Consider the following 22,873-nt stretch of genomic DNA (forward strand, 5'->3'; position numbering starts at 1 on the left):
CCAGAATAGCCTTGGCCTTCCCTTGTTGTTTTATTTTGCCCGAGCGGCTGAAGCTTCAGCTCCCTCCTGTCACTCCTGTGATTTATTAGCTGTCTCAGAGATGTTTAGGTGATGCACTGCAGGCCTGATGGCACAGGAATAAAGCTTAGGGGAGAGCAACGTGGCAGTGACCCGTCAGGGAGCGCAGGGGAGGTTCTGGAAGCAAGACCTGGCTGGGAGTGAGCAGAGACTCAAAGTGGGAGGCTTTCCAGTGTGCCGCTAGCACAGAGCTGGATGCCCAGGTCCTGCATGTGGCTCTGGGTGTCTTCTGCTGCATTCTGAAGTGAAGCATGGGTGTACAGGGCTGAGTTCCCACTGGGAGGTCTGCTCCTGACATCTTCACGCAGGGGGCTCTTGCTGAGGACAGACAGCATGCTGCCGGGAGGACGGGGGCCTGAGGGTCAGGGGTTGAATCTTTAGCTGGGAGCATTTTGTTTTGGGGTCTAACCTAGCACGGCCTGACATCCAACCTGGCACCGACCAGACTTAGGTCTGGGCCAGCACTCAGGCTCCCGGGCAAAAATACATTTTTGCTTCCTTCCCATGCAGCTTGTGCCTGAAGATGGGGGAGGTGAGCGTGTGTGCAGGGACAAGGGGCGTGGGGTAACAGAGAATAACAATTGTCTTAATGGAAAGAGAGAGGGAGAGAGAGAAGAAAAAAGGGCTGTTGAGCTCTTTCTCTCCATCCCCGAAATAATAGACCTATTACTATCCCCAAACCTCAGGCCCCCTCCCCTCCCCGCTCCCCTCCCCAGAGAAGAATTGGTCACTGCACAGCTGTGTGAGCAAGAAAAATATATTTATATATATAAGAGAATCTGCCCTTCTGAATTGGTTTGTGGGGATGGACAAAACCTCATTGTGCGCTTTATCTGCCCAGAAGAGAATAGTCCCACAGTCTCTGCCTGGCAGGGGCTCTGCGTTTGGTTAACTGTGGTCAGATAACTGTAACTTCATTTAGCTACTGTACTGTTATTTTTTTTTATTATTATTTGAGGCATTATTATTGATTGTGGCCACATCTGGGGAAGAAAACACAACTGTCCCTTCCCGCAGCCCCCGCACTGGAAGGACGTTTTAATTTTATTTTGGGGGATTTGAGGCTGGGGGGGGGGGTCGATCCCAAGTGGGTTGCGCTGGGGCTTCAGGCTGTTGGAGGAAGCTGGGTGGCGGGGGGACGACCCCCGGGCGGGCGGGTGCTGGGGGAGCCCCGGGTACCGGGCGGGCTCTCCCTGCCGGCGGGGGCGCGCGCTGCCCGTGGCGGGAGGAGGGGGGGGAGGAGGAGGAGCAGCAGCAGCAGCGGGCCGGGGCACCGGAGGCGGGGAGGGCGGGAGGGAGGAGCGCGGCCGCGGCAGCCCGAGTTGGGCAGCGCTGGGCGGTGCGCGGCGGAGGCCGATGGGCAGCGGGCGGCCGCGCTCGGTGCCGGCACCGGCTCCGGGACCCCGCCGGGGCGGCGCGGGGCGCTGAGGGCGGCACCGGGGCTTCACCTGCGGAGCGGCCCCCGGAGCGGCCCGGGGGCATGCCCCGCTGCGGGCGCGGAGACTAGCCCGGCCGCCCGGTGCATGGCCCAGCTATGGAGGTGGTGGACGAGACGGAGGCTCTGCAGCGCTTCTTTGAAGGTAAGAAGGTGCCCGCTGAGCCGCAGCCCTTCGGCCACAGCCCGGCCGGGCTCCTGGTGGCCCCTGGGGACAGCAACCGCCTCGTCCGGCACCGGAGTGACCCCAGGTCCCCACGCCTGGGCAGGACGCCAGCGCGCATCCTCCGGCGTGGGGTCCGAGCTGGAGGTTTAAGCAGGGCTGCGAGCGTGTTGCATCCTATGGTACGGTGCGGGCACCCCGGCCAGGACCTTGCCGTGGCCCTCGCCCGTCCTCGGAGCAGGCACCAGGGTCCTGACGGTGGCTCTGGCATATGGGTTGCAGGCGTCGCCGTGGGGCCAAGCCCCCGGCCACCCTCCCTGCTGGCCTCAGGACCGGCAGCCCCCCTGCCTGCCCCCGGAGCTGTGGCCGCTGGGCGCAGCGTGTTGAAGCAGGGTCACCGCTCTGGGCTTTGCTGGGGAAATCGCCCCTCTTTGGTCACGAAGACAGCTGATCCCACGGTGGTGTGTCCAGCAGGGGACCCCACACCAGCTCTTCATCTGTAGGCCGGCACTGTCCAGCCAGAGCCCGGACCCCTTTGGGCACCACGTGTCCGTGGATCAGAGTCTCCTTCCCATCGGTGCAAACCAAAGGCAGCTTTTACTGAAACCCAGTGGTGGAAAAGTGATTGTAAGGAGAATTTGGCCTCTCTGTCAAGCAGGGGTGGAACACAGTTGCTCATGGCAGCTGAGGGGTTGGTAGGGCTGAACTGTGTGGCTGGGGAGGCGTTGGGACTCCAACGCCCTTTGCTGTTCCTCCCTCGGCTCAGTGTTTCTTCTCCCCGGTCTGGCTTTGTTGGTACACTTTGCTCTTCCTTGTTGAAGGTATTGTTGCTTCTCTCTTTCACTTGTCTTTGTTTCTCTCTTTGTGGGGCTGTGCCCCGCACCACATGCCCCTTGTTCTCTGGTGGGCCGTTTGCCAGGTGGAGGTTCTGGCTGCACGGGCTGTGCCACCTTGCTGTGAGCCCCTGGCACACAGATGCACTGGTCGAGGGGAACAGTGCGCCCATCCTAGCAAGGCTCCGTTGCGTTAGCAGGTCCTGTTGCCAGTGGCGGAGCTGGGGTCGGGGACCCCGGTCCATGGAGAGCAGGCTGTGTGCATGGGTCAGCTCTGGAGCCTGGATCCCCTCTGGAGTCCTCATGCTGTGCTTCGCCTGCGGTGGGATGGAACGGTGGGATGGGACAGTGTGCTGTCTGCTCCGCTGAGCTGCTCACTTGGTGTCGCCTGGGGCAGTTGGGGTGGGAGGACTGCGCCCCTCCTGTTCCTTTGGCTGCTGGAAGGACTTAACCTGGGGAGGAATGCAAAGATGCACCACAAACAGAAGATGCTCTCAGGAGTGAACAGGGGCTCAAGCTGTGTACTTCTCACTTTCCTCTCCTCTGGCATCCCTGTGGTGCCTCAGTGATGCATCTCTTCTTCAAAGGAAAAAAAGCATCCCGTTTGTTCCAGCCGTGGTTCTGGATTCCCAGGAGCAACAGGATTAGCAGGGATGGGAAGCCTCGCCATGCGGGCTCTTATCGTGTGCTCCCAGCCTGTGTTCTCTTCAGCCTTGAGGGGGCTTGTTTTGTGTTTAGGGTTTCACTTGGACCAATTTCCTAAATCTTGCCCCCCCCCCCCCCCCCCCCCCCTCCTCTGAGCATCAAGCACCTCCCCGGCAGCCTGCACAGCCCTTGCTCAGCACCCCGGTGTTGCTTACAGGCATTAGACTTCAGCTGTCCGGCTCTTCTTTTCGTTTGTGGAAGTGGCATTTCTCTCTCTCACCCACAGCATCTTTTTATAGGGTGGAAAGTTTCTTTCTTTGTCTGTCTGTCTCATTCTCTCATTTGGGTGATCCTGCTTGAGCAGGGAATAGGGCAAGGTGCCCTCAGGAGGTCCCTGCCCATCTCCATCATTCTGGGATTCTTTCTCTCTTTTTCTTTTTTTCTTTTTCCTTTTTGCATCCTTTTATCTTTGTTTTTTGTTTGTTTTTTTTTTTTTTCTTTTTGTCTCTCTCCTCCTTTCTCTCTCTTTTTCTTTTTTGAATTAAAGCCATCTGGTCCCTGTAAAAACCGAGAGTGAAGGAAACTGGGGCTGAAGGATATTTCTTAGCCTCTGCTTACTTTTATTTTTAGAACTTCTCTGAGCTTAATTTTTTTTGTGGAGCCCAACATGGCTGTTTATTTTGTTTGAGCAGCTAGATCCCTTTGGCGGTGTTGTTAAAGAGCATCTGTTACAACACAGTGTTTGAGGGTGAGAGGGGAAGAGGAGAAAGTTTTATTATGAAGGGTTGCTGCTCGGTTCAGTTTAGGCAGTGAGTGAAGAAACAAAGTACTTTCCTTTTTTGCACGTTGTAATCGTGGTGCTCTGAAGGAGTATGTGGCCAAACTGATCCTCTGTTATTTGGAAGTGAAGGTCAGTCTGTGCCTTAAACTGCTAGCTTTGCAGCCACAGAGCCAGATTTGCCTTGGAATCTTGCTGTCCTGAAGAATTAATGGTTTCTGTATGTGTAATAGAGTGGTGAACAATAGATCTGTTAGAGTTTATTAATTTGCAGGAATAAATTCATTAGTAGAACTGATTCCTTGCTCCCATCGTTTCTTTAAGAGGTGTCTGCTGATTCCCTTCCTGGAGGGAACATGTGTTCAAATCATATTTTTTTTCTTACAGCGAAATATTTTTTTCTTCTCACAAATCATCTTCTCACCAAGTGGAGATTTTACACTAAAGGGATTTCTTCCTGTGCACTGAAAACCCTGAAATAATTTGGGAATTCCCTTTCCTTTGCCTGTCTCTGATTTGCACAGGATCTGAGCCTGCTATAAGCAATCCCACCACATTTAAGAGTAATCCTTTAGGGCTTGTGTAGCACTCGGTATTTCAAAGTGTCAGACAAGGATTAACTGGTCTCTTCTTGCAGACTTTTGGGGAGTGGGGGCTGTGCTGCCTGAGGTGTGGAAGAGAGTTGGTGTCTGTACTAATGCTGAGTCCTGGCGTTTGGCTGGCTCCAGCGACAGTACGGCAGGTCCTGTCTGCAGAGCAAGGCTTGTCTGGGGGAGCGGGTGCTCCTGAGCACTGAGGGCCGGTTGCCTGCCTCTGGTTTTCTCAGCTGCAAGAGATGGGCTTTTATTTTTGTCAAGATGGCTCCCAGTATCTGCTTGGGCAGGGTAATCTTGTTTCCCTGGAATGGAGTTGTCTGCTCTGTGAGGATGAGGTCTGAGACATGCAAGGACGGAGAAGTGGGAGAATGATGTGAAAAGTCCAGGGCTGTGCCCTGATGTTTGGGAAGGGGCCAGGGGAAAACATACTGAGTCTATAGGAAAGAGATGGGTCGGGCTTAACTTCACATCCCCTTGGGATGCAGATGCTGTGAACGCGGGTCTGGCTGGCAGCATGGCCTCTGAGCATCCTCAGGGCGGGCCTGTCCCATGTTACGGGGATTGTCACTGTCCTGGTTTGCGTTAGCACAGCTGGTAAACCTGTGTGGTGGTGCCCAGGACCATCCAGCTGAGGAGAGCTTGGGCAGGCAGCTGGGACAGCTCACAGGCAGAGAGCGTGGGATGCTGCGGGTTCTGGCACTGGAGGTAAAGGAGCTCAGTTTGGTCTTTCCATAGTATTGGGAGTGTTTACCCAGAGCATTTGTATTTTGTATCAAAGGAAAAGTAGGGAGTTGAAAGCGTCTGACCCTTGGCTGGCATCCTGCTAGAAACCTTACCTTCCTCCCTGCCTACCACTCGCGTAAGGGAAACAGTTACGACAGAGCTCAGCTATTTGGGATCCCTCTCTCTCTCTCGGCTAATTTATGAGATAAGAGGTTGTTAAAGAATGTATATCGGGAAAGATGTGCAGAGCAGGGCTTGGGGGGCAGGGGAGTGGGTGGTTCGGCAGATGGCTGAATGGCGTTAGGGCAAGAAATGGACAAAGAATAGCGAACACTAAAAGTTTGGAGGATTTTGGGTTGGGAAAGACAGGTGTTGGTTAAACAGAAGGGACCAGATTTCACTGAGGGCATGCAAGTCCTGTGAAACGAAGCAACTCTTTCCAGTTTTTCATGCAGCAGCACTCAGAAGCGTGTGTTTGCTGAGCAGCCGTGTGTGCATGCGTGGGGGCTGCCGGTGGGTGCGTGCTGCTGGAGGGGCTGCAGCAGCCTCTGAGCTGGGAGGGAGCAAATGACCACTGGGAGCTTTATCGGCAAGGCAGCAAACGTGTTTGTATTAGTGAATGTTTTTGCCCGTAGGAGTGTATCTGTTTGGGTGTTAGTGGGTATGGGTTGCTTTCTCAGTGATCTTTGTTATGTGTTGTGGAGCACTTTGTGTATGTGGGTAGGAAATGCTGCCTTGCAGCCCTGCAAGGAGAGGTCTGGGCCGTTGCCCCATTTTCCTTGGATGAAGAAATGGAAAATGACGAGGCTGAGGCAGAGACCTGAATCCAGGACTCCTGGGTTTGCACCTTGTCCACCATGCTGTGTCGTATGGGTCGGGTCTCTGCTGTGTGTCTGCAGGAGGATTTGGTGGTGGACAGGAATGGGTGGAGAAGGACTTCGCTGGTGAAACTTTCACTGATGTAAATGAGTGAAGCCGTGAGCTTAAAGGAAGAGGAATGATGGTTTCTCTTCAGAGCTGGCCAGCACCTCATGAAGTGTCCCTGAGCTGGAAGGGCTCTGGCTGCCAGCAGTGCTGGTGACCCAGCCTGTGAGTTACAGCTCGCTGGGGGTCCGCTGACCCACGGGGGCACCTTCAGTTTCTGCCAGGCAGCAGGTTGGGGGTAGTGGAAGAGAATCACAGAGTAACAGGGGACTGCTTTGGAGTCTTCCTGGCTGCTTAGGGATGCAGGAGGGAGGCTGCTGGTTTCTTGAGGCTGCAAATGCTGGGAACAGAAAGGGAAGGAGGACAGCAGAGCCGGGACCTCTAGAGCAGAGGCTGTGGTCCGTGGTGGTGCGGCGCGGCCAGCAGAAGCTGTGCACACAAACCAGGGCAGCTGACCCTGCATATGGTTTTGGGTGCCTGGACTTGATGTAGCAATGCAACCACAGCAGATGGGAGCATTTAGTTTCTTAGCATTCTGTGAAAGAAGGGCTTTTAGGGGAGCTGGGTTTCATGCTCACTGTTCACCCTCTGCCTGTTTGGTGGCTGCCTGGCCCTTAGCCTCCGCGTGCCCCAAATGCATCTTCAGGCTCTGATGCTGTGCTGGAGAGAGGCTTTCCCGCACCGCTGGTGGGGAGCTGTTTGATGTGGCCAGCGCAAAGGCAGAGGGAAAGCATTGGGAAAAAGCTGTGGAGAATCGTGGGCTCTGTGCGAAAAGCACAACGTGATCTTTGCTGCATGTCGCTGTGGGTCCTTTGTGCCTAGACCCGACTCTCGGGAGGAGCGGGCTTGGGGATGCAGTGGCTTTGCAGTGTGACAGTCTCTCCGCGGCCTGGCTGGCGCAGTGGGGAAGGTAAGAGGCTTTATGTGGAGCGCTTTGCTGAACGGAGTTAGCCCGTGACAGAATGGTCCTGGGGAACCTGGTACAGCACAAACACATGACCATCCCTCCTGGTAATCCCCTCACAGACCCAAATCCCAGAGTGTAGCAGCAGCCTCCCAGCTTCCTCCCCGGCCCTCCCACTCTTCCCTGAGGGAATAGAAAAACCAGCAGGCAGCAGCCCTGGGACCTCGACCAGCTGAGCTAGGCAGCATAATGACAGAGGGAGAGAGCAGGGACGCAGCGGGAGCTTGACATCTGCTCTCACCATGCTCAGGATGCGCTGGATCCGAGCAGGTAACAGCACAGATCCCCCAACCCTTCCACAGCTCAGCTTGCTTTCCCCTCTGCCTCTCCATCTCTCTCCAGTGTGATTGCCTTCTGATCCTCCTCTCTCTGCCCTCCGTTTCGAGCTTCCCCTGCCCACCCGGCTCGGGGTCTGCCTCTGGTCAGCACATGCCCTCAGCAAGAGCAGGTAACATGAGGCTGCTGGTGAGCCCAGCTCCATCCTAGGGCCTAGGCAGAGGATGGAAAAGAGAAAAACGTTCCCTTGAGCTCATCAACCAGTGGTCTGCATTGCTTGGCTGTGGCCCAGGGGCTTTCCTGGGCACAGGGGGAAGCTGGCATCTCCATCCCAGCCGGACCAACAGGAGGAGCTTCCCAGAACCTTCAGCCAAAGCGCTTGTCCTCGTCTGCTTCTCAGGGCAACGCTAGTGCAAAACAGTCTGCCACTTCCAGCAAGGTCTTGTGACCATGCTGGTATTTCTTTGGGGTCTGCCCTCTCTCCCCAGTTTCCCCAAAACTCCTTTTTCCTGGGTGGGAAAAGGCCAGGAGACATCCAGATGGAGTAAGGCCAGAGCGCTGTTCACAGGAGGGTGGATCCCTTCAGGCATCTGATAAAGAGCGGGTTGTGATTCAGAAAGAGCAACGTGAGCGCCCGCCCGCAGGGGCTCCGTCGGGACGGGGAGAGGTACTTTGCCCGTGTTCTGGTTAATGTATCTTCCACAGGTTGGCGTCCCGGGAGTGACACCTGGATGCGGACCAGGAGGGGTTTGGGAAGAGCAGATGAGAAGGGAGTCGTGCTGGAGGTGTGAGCGGGCCGATGGAAGTGGGCATGCTGGTGACTCAGAGATCCAGCTGACCCACGCTGCTCCCTGGGCTGGGGTTGTGCTGCATGCAAGGATGTGGGGAAGAGATGCCCGTCAAGAAGGAGCCTTACTGGGATGCTGAATAGGCAGGGTTTCCCTCCGCTCCCTCACCCTTTTCTACTAGAGCAAAGCATTGGCTAGGGCTGGCCTTCTAGGACCAGAGACATCCCAGCTGTCATTCACTGGCGGCAAGAAACGCAGAGAAAAATGGCTTTGGTGCACAGTTAGCCTGGAGAGACCTGGGCATCACCTGGAGAAGTGCAACCCCACCAGAGCGGTGCATAGGGAAGCCGCTCTCCCCATGGGCTTTCTGCCTCCTGTCATGGTTCAGCGGTGGCCTTTTTGCTTTCTGCTGTCACCCTGGTTTATGCCCTGCTGCTGCTCTCTGCCTGTGGTCACTTAGTGAGAAATAAAAGCAGGAGAGGCCTTTCAAAGAAGGGAGATAGGGACCTGCTGTACTTGCCCTCTTCTGTTTAGGAGCCTTGTGGATTCCTCCTGCTGGGACAAGACCTGCGTGATCTGGAGCTGTGAGCTGTGCTAGGAGGGTGCCAGGCTGTGGCCAACGAACCCCTGGCCCACAGCAGTGCTGCAGGTGCCTGCCCTTCCTCCGTGCTGCCCAGACAGGGTCCTCGACCATGGCCTGGCATCCCTCCAGTGTATCCCTGCCTGGGGATTTCCCTGCCCGGGGCTGGCGTTGCTCTGGCAGAGCTTTGCAGAGCTTGCCAGGTAACCCCCTTGCCTCTTCCCAGTAGTGTTGCTGACTGGACTTGGACTTTGCACTGCCTGATAAGAATCCCAGTAAGCTAAATGTGTATGAGGAATGATTAACCAACATGTGTGTTGCCAGAGGACAGAGGAGCAGCTGTGACTGGAGACACAAAACAGGAATAGGCTTGTGGCTTTTGGGCCCGAGCTGGTGCTTGCCGGGTGCTCCTGCTGTGCACCAGCTCATGGGGCAGCATCACTCAGGAGAGACAACCCACACTGTGGCCTCCTTGGTGCTTTCAAGGCAGACACCAGAACAGGGATGGACAGGGAGGGATGAGACTGTGTCCGATCAGCAGGGGAGGTGCAGAGTCCAAGGGGGGTACTGCTGCCGTGTAGGGAAGAGGGGCCCTTAGAAGCAGAGGGTGGATTGCATTGGACACTACACTTGGCTATCCTTTGGCTCCCACTTATGGTTTCATGGGTATACCCTCTTATTCCCACTGACTAGCACACCTTGGCATGCCCTTGTTTATCCTCCAGACCTTCCTTCTCCTGTTGGCACCGTTTGTCCTGCACAACAGGGACAGAGGACATCTCCTGCCTGGTCTGGTGGAGGTGGGTGGGCTGGTCAGCCCAGGACCTTCTGCTCCTTGCTGTCTTGCAGCACACCCTGGAGCGTGTTCAAGGCACGTTTGAATGAAAGGCGTCCGTCCCGAGGGAAAATGTACCATGATACTCAGGGTCCATCACTTATCTCATTGAACTTTGTCTGTTTTGGTGCAGTTCCTCAAAATGGTGAAAGGGAGATGTGGGAGCCAGGCGGCGGGGCTGGTGAGAGCGGCCAGCCCCGGCTGCAAAGCGGAGATGCTGGGTTTGTTGTGGAATGAGAGCAACCAGTTGCTGATTTTGCTGGCTTGTGGGGTGGTGGGGCGGAGAGTTGGTTGGAAAGGTCAAGGCTGGAGTTTTAAACAGCCTTGGTGTGCTCAGATCCAGGATTTGAGGGTAGAGGCCAGGGTGGGCCAGGGGGAGCAGTCTTGGGAGTGCCAGGCAGCTGTGATCGTAATCCCGTGACATCTCCAGGGGTAGGGCCGGTGTGCAGGGCTGCAGGCGGAGGCAGGAGTCCTTTCCTCTGCTGCAGCACAGTATCGATGCTTCTTTCACATCCCAGTTGCTGTGACAGACCAGCCTGGCCATAGGAAAGCTGGCATCAGTCTCTGCAGCAGTTAAACTTTTCTTAGCCTCTCTGGTTTATCCTGCATTTCTTTTTTTTCCTCACTTTCCCCCCTCCACATCCCTCATCCCTTTTGCTCTATCCACTCTTCTTTGGCTGCTCTCATTATTTTTTTGTAGTGTATTAAAGGAGATGTACTGAATTATGCCCTAAGTACTTGCAAACTGCATCAGCAAGAGCAAAAAAAGGGGGGCTGTGCCTGCAGAGCAGCGTGCAGTGTGAGCAGAGACTGAGCAGGCTAGCTGAAGCAGCGTGGGATGGGACCAGAAGTGAATAAGGAGCTGATAGGCACGTGCAATGCCAACAGCCGCGGTCTAGCTCTGATGAGATCTCTGCATTTTTAAAAAGAGCAATTAAAGCAATATTTTCTGGGGCTGATTTTTTTTTTCCTGTACAGTCTTTTGCCATCACCCCCATGCTGTGGCAGCATGTTATCTTGGGAGGCTCAGAGTGCCAAACTGATCTGGTTTTCTTACCCAAGGAGAAGAAGATGGTAACTGGTGGGGAGGAGGCCCTGCAGAAGGCGTGGGGGTGGGCGTGGGAGAAGATTTATGAAGACACAGGCAGGGTTTCTGAAAGAGTTGGTGGCCCAATTCCTGCAAGCTGGCTGTCTGCTTTGGTGGCGAGGGACCCCAGAGCATGCCAGGGCGCTCCTGCTCACAGCCTTGAGAAGCGGGCAGAGTATAAATAATACATTCAACTTAATTTGGAATAGGATGATTCACTTTGTTTGTGTCTGGTGATACTTATTAATCAACAGTTATCATTTACGACTTTTAATCCCATGTGCTGACAACATCTGACTGCTAGATATCTCGATAAACAGGAAACCAAACAACTTATCAGCCCGCTTGATCTTGGCTTATCTTTTCTGTTATGACAAGCAATGGTTATGGACATTGATTCCTTAAGGCACTAAAGGGTGTGCTTTGACTTTATTGGAAATGAAACACCTGCTTAAGTAAAGGAAAAGCTTAAAAACTGTGCATTATAAGGGCCATCAAGCCATTTCACAGGTGGCTGCTTGCTGATAATATAATCAATGCTCCACTCAGTATAAGGACAGAAACGGTCTTTTCCCTGATGAGGTCCCATCCAAATCAAAATCTGAGATCAATGAGAAGCTCTGGGCAGGGAGGAGTAGGAGGGCTTCTGCCCGTCTCTCCTCCCTCCTGTCTGTTTTAATTCTGTCTTTGGAAAGGTGTTGGGATGGAGAAGTGGGTGGTGATGAGTTTTCACATGCAGCATGGTGGAACGTGTAGTGAAGGGAGAGGAGTGACAAATAATATTGCAAAACTCATCTCATTGGTGTTGAGGGGAAACAGCCATGTGGGGACCTGCAGGCTGGGGACAAGCTGCAGAGCCCAGAATGAGAAGTTTGGGTGCTAGAGGTTTTGCCTGGGCTGGGCAAGAGGAACTGGTCAAAAGTTAACCCAGTCCAACAGGATGGTCTTGTGGAACATCAGGGCAGGGACCTTTCCTACTCCTCTGCTTTTAGACACAGGTGCTGTGGCTCTGTTACACCCAGGAGGCAGCTGTGGGTGCAACAGATCATGGATGATCACCAATAGAGATTTTTATAGAATTTTTGTCATGAATTTTCAGCACGGCTTTCTTAATTGAGTCAAGGCACAAATTTGTAGGTGATCATGTAATTGGGCCAAGTCTGGCTTTGGAAGAGATGTGAAGGATGCCAGTGACAGTAAGCTGTCATGTGTAGTGAAGCTGATACCAGGCACCACAAATATTTCCCGCTGCTGCTGCAGAGCGAGACCTTGTCAGGAGGGTTTAATGTGCAGGCTGGGATGCTTGCTGTTGGCTCTCTGAAGGAGAGAAGTGGCGTTTACTGGGCTTTTTTCTTTAAACCCTCTTTTCTGCAGTTTTGGAAACCAAAACACACTTGAGAGTGAGCTTTGAGAAGTAGGTAGCAGGAATGAGGTGGAGAAAGTTGGCCTGATGTGTCCTCATTTTGTGTTTTGGATGTGGGCTGCTCAGCCAGGGAACAATCCACGTTAGCAGAAGAGAAAAGGCCATGAGCTGTAGGAGCGCACGTTGCTCCCTGGCATTGTCACTGCCCAGAGGAGACCTGTGGAAGTCCCTGGTTTTACCTCCAAAACCTCAAGTTTTGTAGAAGTTGTTTCTTCTTTGATCAGCCTGTTGTTTAAATGGGTCAGGGTGGTATTCGTGGGTTTAAGGCTTTTGTCAGTGCAGGAGAACCATGTTAAATGTTGGTGGTTTTGCTGTTTCACAAACTGTATAGCACTCAGTAAACCCAGAGGCTTTGTGCCAATGAGCAGCTGGGCAGGCCCGTGTTGGTAAGGTGTTAGTCCTCATTGCTGGTTGTGTTGCAGCAGGGTGAGCTCCAAACCTCTTTGAACTGGCACTGGGAGACAGACAGTGCCCTGAAGTCTTTCTGGTTCAGGTGAAGGTTGGAAGAGCGGGGAGATGAGCCTCCCCACTCACAGAGGCAGCCAAGCCAGGGATAAAGTCACATCTCCCCTCCGTTCTTATCCCCGTCTGCTCCTCTATTCTTGCTTGCTGATTTCACAAGGCCCAGGCAGCAGCAGTAAGTCTTTCAATAAAATTGCCTTCTGATTTTCCTTACTTTGACAGTATAAGTTCTTAACATAAAGGTGCTTAACTGAGTTTCAGGTTAGAAGGAACTATCAGATCTTCTAGCCTGACCCATATAACAGCTTTCAGCAGTGCAGCCTCCAGCTGGAAACTGTGGAGGGATAACAGGTTTGGTGGGGTTTTTTTTTACTGCCACAGAGAATTTATCTATGAGATTGAGGTTAGCATCCTAGCTTTGCCAGGGAAACTGTGGGGCTTCTCATCACATGTGGTTGTGGGTTTGTGTTTCATCTGTGAAAAACCAACAACAACCAAACCCAACCAACCAACCAAGAAACCCATGGCTCTGGTTTGGGGCTTTTATGGGAAGGAATATGTCCTGTTGAACTGGGAGAAACTGGTTAGTCTTTGCCCTTGGCTCAGCCCTGAGGGTCTGTATGGGCTGAGGACTTCTCTGAGGGACTGGAGAAGTCAAAAAGACTTAGTGCAGGTTGTCAGAAATTGTCAGTAATTCACTTGCTTCTGCAGTAAGCTTTGTTTTAAGAAAACAAAGACACAAATAACAGAAGTTTGTGACCACAGCACAGCGTGCAGGTCCGTTAGCACATGGGTCTGACCTGCTGGCTGGTCTCAGTACAGGTCTCTGTAAAAGCAAGTTTTCTGTCTGTCCTGTCAGAGGCAGAGGCTGGGTCTGCTGGCTTCTTCCAGCAGATCTTCAGGTCTGCGTGCTCTTTTCTGTAGGGCTAAGCAGGCTTCTCTTCAGACAAAACAGTGGGCACGTCTGCAGATGTGTGAGAAGTTCTGGGCTCCAGCACGGTTTTACGGCATGAATCCAGGCAGTTCCCTGTTGCTTTGCCTGTGTCAGCCCTTTGTGTCACAGACTTGTACAATCTTGGGGCACGACCCATCGCTCCCTTTCTCGTATCTGTGTAGCCCCCTGCGCAAGCGACGACACAGAAACAAGCGGCTGGTAATCTTGGGAATTTCCTTCGCCCCATGTGGGCAGAGATGTCTCAGGCACCAGAACTGTAGGCACAGGCAAAGAAAACTGAAAAGAACTGATGGAGGCTGCCATGGTTGTTCAAGGAGTGTGGACTGTCCTTCTGGGAATGAGCGGCTCTGCCCTCCCTCCTGGTGCATGCCGGCGCAGGATGTGACAGCGGGGTGCGGGAGCGGGATGCGGGATGCAGGAGCAGAATGTGGGAGCGGGTTGCAGGAGCAGGCTGCAGGAGTGGGGTGCGGGAGCGGGATGCAGGAGCGGGGTGCGGGAGCGGGATGCAGGAGCAGGGTGTGGGAGTGGGATGCAGGAGCGGGGTGTGGGAGCGGGATGCAGAAGCAGGATGTGGGAGCGGGGTGCGGGAGTGGGATGCAGGAGCAGGATGTGGGAGCCAGGGTGCAGGAGCAGGGTGTGGGAGCGGGATGCAGGAGCAGGATGCGGGAGCCGGGTGCAGGAGCAGGGTGTGGGAGCGGGATGCAGGAGCAGGATGCGGGAGCCGGGTGCAGGAGCAGGATGCGGGAGCGGGGTGCAGGAGCAGGGTGTGGGAGCGGGGTGCAGGAGCAGGGTGTGGGAGCGGGATGTGGGAGCGGGATGCGGGAGTGGGATGCGGGAGTGGCAGTGGGCACGGCGGTACCTTGGACAGCAGTGCTGGCCTGGCTGGACCTTCCCAGCGCCCTTCTCCGGCCAGGTCAGCTCCGGCCCCACGGACAGGAACGGTCCGCAGGGTGACGGCAGTGTGCCCAGCCTCGGCACGACCATTGCAGGCGGTTTCGCGTTTGCAGGCGCAGGGAGGTGCACAAAGCTGAATGTCCCATGAAATTCAGCTCTAGACCTAAGGCGTAAGTGCCAACTCTTTGCTAGTGACGAGGCGTTGCTCCTCCCTAGCCTCTTGTGTGTGAGCGGACTTCTAGGAGAATCTGCAGAGGGGAAAGTGCCTTTTCTATCATGACAGACCCCAACCTGCACAGTGAACCCCCAAAAGAAGCAGAGTGCAGGTCTGGCAGGGGTGGATCCTGCCTGCAGGGTGCATTCGTGCTGTGCCAAAGGCATCCCCGGGTCTGCCACAGAGGAAAGGGGGGAACCAAAGCTTAGAAAACTCTGTGCTGTCTTGGGGGAGTTTTAAGTGGCTGAAACTCTTGTCGTTTATCTTCTTGCCTCAGCTTCCCCCTGCCAGAATTGGTCACAGTCACCACCACAGCGGCTCTAGCCTTTTAGGTCACCTGTCATTCCGCAGCTCCCAGTGCTGCTCATAGGCAGTGAGGGATTGTCCTCCAGCCTTTGGAGGGAGCTTAGCTCCAGAATGGATTTAACATTTCTCTTCTGAGGTTAAGGAATGGTTTGTCACTTGTGTGTCAGCTTCCAGGGATGCTCCTTTCACAGCCAGGGACTGGCTGGAAGGCTCGGAGCAAGGGATGGACCCAGTGTGCTGTGTACGCCTGGCAGGAGCGGGACGAAGCCTGTGCCCTCCCTGCTCCCCTTCCATGGACAACTCCTGATTTATGGAGCTGCAGTCACATGTGCTGTGAATGAATTTTGCTAATAGAGCCCTCTCGGAAGGGTCAGTGAGCTACAGTGGGGATAAGGAGATAGGAAAATATTGTCAAAAGTGTTCCTGACCTGCTGAAAATTCTAAATCAGCTTCTGATCACTGAGTTACCTCTGAAACCTTTGCCTGTGACTCAGCGATGTGGAGAACCTGAAGGACAGTCAAACAGCGAGTGGGCCATGTTTGTGGGTTTGGTTTGCTCTCCCCGAGCTTCTTGTACCTGTCAAGGCACTGTTTGCTGCCTCTGCGCTGTGATAGATTCAGAGCACTGTGGCCTCTGCAGCTAGGAGGGGCCTCCAAGACACCCGAGAGGCGCATTGCTCCTGGAGCATCTCTTGGAGAGTTGTGGTTTATAGTTTCCAAAAGAGGGTGCCCGGTAATGCTAACACTCGTGTTTATTGCAGTCAGATATGAGCCCGCTGTGGCTGTGCTGTGCCAGCGTGGGGGAGCAGATGGTCCCTGACCTGCATGTTTTACCTCTCTGGGAAAGCTGTTGCTGCCTGCTGGGAGCATCACCTTCTTTCCTGGCTGAGGCTGTCAAATCTTGCACTCCAACTGCCATATCCTCCTCTCAAGACTGAAACCCCCTCCCAGCAGGCTGCTTTCTCCAGGGTGAGTTCATGTATGTGAGGATTCAACCACTGTTCAGCCTCCTGGGTATAAACAGACCAGACAAGGACTTCTGTAAAGCTGCTTCTGCACCCCGAGCAGAGTTATTTCAACCTTTTCCAGAGCCTCTCCAGTATTTCCATGCTCTCTTCCAGACAAACAGAGGTGGGCCACCGATTCCAGCAGCACTATGCAGAAAAGCCAGGACCATTTCTCTGTCTTCTGTTTGATAGTCCACTCGTGCATGGAGAACTCTGCAGCCATGGCCAGAGCTGTGACATTGTGCTGAGGGCTCAGGGGCTGTGGTTAGTCCTGAAAGCTGGAGCCTTTCATTTAGTCTTTTTTTCCCCCAAGTTTCCCTGCCTGTACGTGCTACTTCCAGGTGATTGTCTTGCCTTTTGCTTTGTTGTTATGCAGCAGACAGATCGCTGTCACTTACCAGGTGATTCAAGATGCTCTGTAAGAATGAATTGTTTGATTTCCTTTCTTTTTATCCCACCAATATGTGTGCCACCTTCAAACTTTGCCAGTGGAGAACAGCAATAAAAAATGCTGAATGGCTTTGGCCCAAACACCAGTCCCTGGGGGTCTCTGCTAGTCACCCTTCTGCTCTTTGATGTCTCTATACTAGCAGCTGTATTTTAGCTCTGTCAGTGATGCAGTGTTAGATCTCTCTCATGTTCTCCCTGTCAGTTCCATGCCGGGGAAGGTTCTAATCAGGATGTCGTTTGGCATTAATTGAAACACATTGGAGAAATCCAAGGCTGCAAACACTGCAGGGCAGGGGCTGCCTGGCTGATATTTGAATTGACAACACCTAGCCCAGCAGACCTCGAGTGTGCTGCTACAGAGGCAGCTCAATAACAAGTGTATTTAGCCACCTAAATATGCTGCCAGTACCACAAGCACTGAGAGAGAAGATGAACAGTGGATTTTGCAGGAAGGCCGGGATTTCTGCCCTGTTTCCCATGAAGTCAGTCAAACTGCTGTGGTTCAGCCCAGCTGGAGCCATGGCCCTTTCGGGAAAGCAAAAGATGATGCACCTGGGGGAAGATCATTCCAAACACGGTTATTCAAAGGGAGGGAGACGGCCTCCCTGCGAGCAGCTGCGGCAGATGCTGGGGTGGCAATGGGAAGCAATAGCAGGGGGGTTGCTGTGCACAGGACAGCCACAGGAAACCAATCATGGCAGGCTGGTGGTAGCCAGGACCAGAGGAGCTGGCCTGTGCGCAGTTGTGGTTCGGAGATAGTGAATGGCCCAGCTGTGACATCCTTGTGCTATTTAGCACCAGGGGCACTGGCGGTGAGTAGCGATAAGAAAGGGAGCATTCAGGTTGGGCTCTGAGAAAGGCAGCCAGGCTTGGAGGAGCGTGGGGCTGTGGCATCGTCTCCCGAATGGAAGTGCTGAAAGTCCAGACACAAGGGGCAGAGCCCCAAGGAGCGAGCTGGGAATGAATGACCTTATGCTGGCCTGGACAGAAGGCTCTAAGAGGTCTTTTAATCTATTGATCTAATGACTCATACAATTTGTGTAATTTCCTTGCCTTCCCACTCTTCCCTCATAACTCAGCTCTTTGTCACAGTTCTGGCTGGCAGCAAGACAGACTTGTTCGCTCAGGACCTACACGCTGCTTTCCCCAGCAGGTGCTTTAAAACAGCAGCAGCATGTGATCTCTGCTGTGGTGGGAAGGAGCTGGGGGAGCCGTGCTGGGAAGGAGCAGCACTTACTGCCTGTTGTCCTGTGCGCTGGAGGGAGACTGAGGAAGCAGAGGGGAGGGATGGCCCCCGGCGGTCAGGTACCAGGAGAGGGCTCTCGATTTGGTTCGCAGGTCCCTGACATTCCTCGTGCATCTCTTCTGCGCGCAGTCCTTTGGGAGAAGGTCTTACCCCTCATCATCCATCCCTTGTGCCTCCACGCCCGCAGCGCCAGCAGCACTGCCGTCAGGTTTGTCTTGTTTTGGGCACATCTCACCCTTATTTGAGCCTCAGTATTTGCCTTCTCTTGTTTAATGCGTGGAGATGACTCAGGCTGCACATCAAGAGCCTGAGGAGTTGCTCTGCCTGCAGGAATGTGTGCAGCCAGTGCCTCCCACCTCCCCCAGCCCAGAGTGACCTCCTCATCCTCTCCTCCATATGCTGCCCTCCCCACACAGCATCCTCCAGCAGCGTGCCAGGCACCTTCCCTCTTGGTTTGTACTGCTCCAGACAGCACACTTCTTTGAAGTGAGACCCAGAACACACAGAGAGCTTGCAGGGTGGATGGGATCCAAACAGCCTGTTTGGTATCTGATTTGTATTGTCTGGTAACTGTTTGCTAAATCCCTGGTGCAGGAACTATGTTCCAGCGCAGGAGACAGCTCACAGTTAGTCAGAAAACACAAACAGCAAATATTGAAGAGAAAAAAGAAATCTCAGTTTCAGTGTGAAAGTCTATATGGAAATAGCCAGCATGGCAGTAATCCCTAGGGAATTAAAAAAAAAATCTAATTGCATCATTACTTGTTACTTATTGTGGGTGGCTAGAGAAGCTTAGCTTAGCTCAGGAAATGGCAAAGCATGAAGGTGACTGAGCTGGTCTACGACCACCTGATTGGAAAGTAGCTTCCTTGGAGCAGAGGGCTCTTCAGTCTGGTAGTTAAGGGTGTGGAGGTACATCATGATGAGGTGTGTGCTCATCGTACCTAAAATGAGGACCTTAAAGGGTGGAAATGGATTACTGTGGCCCGTTCCTCAGGAGATGAATTGATCAGCTGAAGCCTAATTCTGAACTGCATGTGTCTGAAGGACATGTCTTCTCCAGTGAGAAACTCCCGGGTTTGGTGGGGGACACCCTAAGTAAAAAATTACATGGGCTGCAAGATTCAGGGATGTAATGGTTGGCATTGTCTTGAGATGGATGAAATCAGAGAAATAGTGTCCCCTGTGTCCGTCCCTCTTTCAGGAGCGCAAGGAGGGCAAGAGCTCCCAAGCAGGGCACAGCAGCTCCTGCATCAACCCTGAAGTGGCAGAGCAGGATGGGTCTGTCTGGACCATTTACACAGCCCCAGCGCTGCTGCCTAGCCCAGCATGCACCAGCTGAGGGAGTACCTGCAGACACACCATTTGTACTCCACAGCTGCTGAGTAAGGCTTAGACCACCAAAGCAGGACACGTTGAATCTCCTCCTTGTTTCCTTCTTGGGAAGAGGAATGACTGCCCTGTGCCTGTGAGCCGGAGCACTTCTCTTGGTCGTGTTGCTCGGCTCCTAGATCCTTGAAGGATCAGCCTTGGGAGGTTTGTGCCATGTGTGCAGCAGAGGTAGATGAGGACTTGCTGCAGCGCTGGTGGAGGAAACCCAACGATGTAAGAAGCTTGTGGTGCCCTTTGTGATTTTTGCAGGAGTCGGTTCTGGAGGAAGTGCTATTTGCAGTGTAGCACTGAAAGTGCTGTGTGGTTGCACATCCCAGCTGTGTGAGAAGTAGCGATGACCTTGTGAAAGATTGGTGTTGGTTGCACAAAAGTAGTGGTGGCCCTCCCCAAACCCTGGCAAAAGTCCCATCTAGATAAATTGCTCTGCTTTCTTACTCCCAGTCTCCTCTGGAGGCTGTCCAGGCTGGACAGGAGAGACCTTGTTGCCTCCCAGTTGGAAGGGAGGAACGAGATGCCCGATCTGGACGTGGTGTTCCAGGCGATGCTTGGCTGCCTGTGGGCTTGTATTCTGTTGCTGTTTGATTATTAATCTTCTTGACTAAGGACTGTTTTGTGCTTGGGGGGTTCCAGGAGAGGTCGTGCAGCTCCAAGTCCCGAGTCCCCCACGTGTGTGGTGTGCATGTCTTCCAAATCGGGCTGAAAGTGGTCTCCAGAGTGGCTCTCCAAGTTTGCTAAGAGCCTTTCCAGGAGCCGCAGGCTCAGCAGTGTTGGTGGCCCTGCAGCATCCGGGGACTGTGTCCCTGGGCTCTCTCCCTGGCAGTAGCAGAGCAGCAGTGACATTGCTCAGCCATCTGCCGTCAGCCTCATCAAGTCCCTGTCCCTCTCTGAGCCTTTATTGCCTCTCCCGGTCACCACCAAGCATGACCTGGGCACCTGGGTCAGAATCTCTGCTTAATACTGGTATGTAACTGGTAATAAATATTATTATTATTATTTCATGTATTGTTGATATGCTCTGATAATAATTCACACCAAAGAAAGTTTATGCTGATAGCAAGAAGGGCTGCGCTGGACCTTCGCTGGCATGATGCTGACAGGGATCTTGTGCACATAGGTGTTACCCTATAGAAAAAGGTCACTGCAGTCCCCCAAAACTTGCAATCTGGGTCAAGTGAGCTGCAGAGAGGAGCACACAAGAGCAGAAGCTTTTGCTTATGTCTCCGTTTTTACTGTCCCTTAAAGCTCGGCTCGGCAGGGTGGCCACGTGGCTGATGTGCCGTGATCCCACTCAGGGCACAGCTGGAGGAGCTGGGCGCGTCATGCTGCTCCACCTGGGGTCAGGTGAGCCCACCAGCGTGAAGGAGCCCCGGTGGCCGGGATCCAGAGGCGGTGCTGAAAAGCCCTTCCCCATTTCTGTCTTCCTCCTGGGCTGGGGAATGATGGTGCAAGGGTCATGGAGCCAGCCTCAGGCAGCGGTACCTCTTTTTCAGTCCTGAGCTTGGGAGATGCCAGACGAAGTGGCCTTCTCAGGTCCTGTTGTCCCCCATGCCAGCTCTCCAACACCCTCAGTCCAGAGAGGGAGATAAAGGCGTTGTCTTCTGCCTCTGTGGGACTCCAAACAAACAGGGCAATGTGCCCCCCTGGGCAGGCACCTTGGACCCTGCCAAATGGCGACGCTTGTGTGGGTGCTGCTGTTGCTTCCATCTTAGTGCATGAATGGACAAGCAGGGCATTGACGGCTGCGGGGACACACACAAATGCTCCACTGTGTCCCCTCTCACACCTTCCCCTCCTCCTCCTTGGCCCCAATGCCCGGAGGACAATGGCTCTATCCATGCCAAGGTTCACAGCTGGCAAGGGCGGAGGAGAGGCCAGGACAAGGGTGGAGAGCTGGAAGGAGAAGGGACTCAGGAGGGTCTGGAGGGATAACAGCTCCGGGAGGGAAGGAACGAGGGGAGACGAGAGATGGGGAAATTCGAGAGGGGCTGGAAGAGGGATAGGGGAGAAGGTGCTGAGAGGTGGCTGGTGGAGAGGCCAGGGAAGGCAGTAGGAAGGAGGGAGTAGAAAGAGGAGGGCTTAGGAAGGTTTGGGAGGGAGGACAAGACTTGGTCATCTCCTCTGTGTGGAGCTTTTCCTGCAGGGCTCCCTGAGGGACGTGCCCGTGCCCTGCTGTGGTGCAGCGAGATGATTTCCTCTGGATCCTTGTACCTCTTCTGTCTTGGGATGTCTTTCACCACACACCTTGTCCTCCCCAGGGTGTGGGAGGTGGAGAGAGAGCGTTATCTCTCTATATATACACCTATACAGAGTGTATATACTGGCTTGTATCCGCTTCCTGCTAGTACGTCAGGAATAGCTATGGGAGCGAGGGATGCTGTGGGCCTGAGCCAGGACACGTTGAACAGTTAGGGACACTTCCCAGCTTATCTAAAGGTGCTTTTGTCAGATATATTCTTCCGTGCATGTAAGCGAAGGAGCTGTAGTAGGCCTGTGTGAGAGCAGAAGGGAGTTTTCCAGCGGCCATGGAGACACTGCGGCGGCTGGTGCTGCTGACTCCGGGCGCTGGGCTGCAGGCTGGCCATGGTTTGGTCACACCTCGTACCAGTGCGGTTCATTAATCTGTTTTGCCACTGGTGCTGCTTTGCTGTTCACCCAGGTTGTTGTTACTCCAGGGTCTTGTTGGCCACTGGAGACCTGTAATGCTTTTTATTCATTGTGTTAAGTCCGGAGTCTTGGCTAAATCCCACCTGTCCTGTGTCTCTATTCCTGTTGCACTGCTTTTCCTGCATCCTGCTCTAGCTGGCGTGGGATCGTTTCTCCTCCCAGCAGCAGGATCGTTGCTGGGTTAGCTGTGGGAGCAGGGATGCTGTCTGGGAGCTCACCAAGGGGGTCAGGCACAGCCGGGCTGCCTGCAGCCTCGGCCTCTCCACAGAGAAGGTGTGTGTGTTCAAAACCCCTCTCAGCTGCTGCATTCGGGAGTTCAAATACATGACACACAAAATTCGGCTCCCTGGAGCTCATATCTTCTGGGTAATGCCCAATTTCTCATGAACCCTCATTTCCTTAGCCCTGAGTTTGGTGTTTTCCCCAGGGTCTTGTCCCATGGACTGGCAGAGCTCAGTCTTGGCTGTGTGTTTGCTGTGACTTTGGATCTTGGGTTTTCTGCTCTGGCATGAACAGAGGATGCACAAGCTGCCCCATTGCTTTGGAGGGACAGGGCCATTCTTGGTGATGGGCTGATAAGGGCACGTCCCCAGGAAGGGACACAGGGTGGTGACTCTACCTCTGCATTGACTGGGACAAGCCTACCTTCTGTGATGGGAAGGGGCTGTGTTTGCATGTGGGCGGGAGAAGGGTGTCCTAACACGGCTGAAGATGCTCAAGGATAGGAGTGAGTATTATTTACATTATATTTAGGAGTGAGCAGCCGGTCAGTGTAGCTAGTGTAGCTCCATCAGCATCAGACCAAGTGAAGACCCCTGAAGTCAAGCAGTTGCGTGCATGCACACCACATAAAAGTTTTCCCCGCTGGCAGCCTGTGCAGATCCCGGCTGGTTGTCCTGGCGGGGCCAGAGGAAGATGATAGAGAGCTTGGCGTGAGGAGGGGCTCACCCCATAGAGGAACCATGCTGCAGTTCAGGGAGGGGGCCTGGGGGCCCCTCAGTGCCTCAGACAGCCGGGGCTTTGCTCTGGGGTGGTCCCGAGAGCGCTTTGGGGGAGATGGAGGAGTAGGTCTGGCTCAGCGTCCAACTCGGGTTACAGGAGCCCCTTTTGCTGGGAGTGACTGGTTATCATTACAGTCAGGTAATAAAGAGCTTT

General features: G+C 53.9%; 1 protein-coding gene across 5 annotated transcripts in view; it reads left to right on the top strand.

Annotated features, from left to right (window-relative positions):
- Positions 1 to 1,426: 1,426 nt before the first annotated feature.
- MYRF (myelin regulatory factor) overlaps positions 1,427 to 22,873 on the top strand; it is a 64,115-nt gene continuing 42,668 nt past the window's right edge. For 4 of the 5 annotated variants that reach the window (XM_037401747.1, XM_037401750.1, XM_037401749.1 and 1 more), the window contains exon 1: positions 1,428 to 1,658. In XM_037401747.1, coding sequence (XP_037257644.1) covers positions 1,613 to 1,658 — 46 coding nt within the window. In that variant the 5' untranslated portion in view covers positions 1,428 to 1,612. Of the gene's footprint in view, positions 1,659 to 22,873 lie in introns of all 5 variants that reach the window. The other variant, XM_037401748.1, reaches the window with a different exon arrangement.

Source organism: Falco rusticolus, chromosome 10, assembly GCF_015220075.1.
Source record: "Falco rusticolus isolate bFalRus1 chromosome 10, bFalRus1.pri, whole genome shotgun sequence".
Lineage (NCBI taxonomy): Eukaryota > Metazoa > Chordata > Aves > Falconiformes > Falconidae > Falco > Falco rusticolus.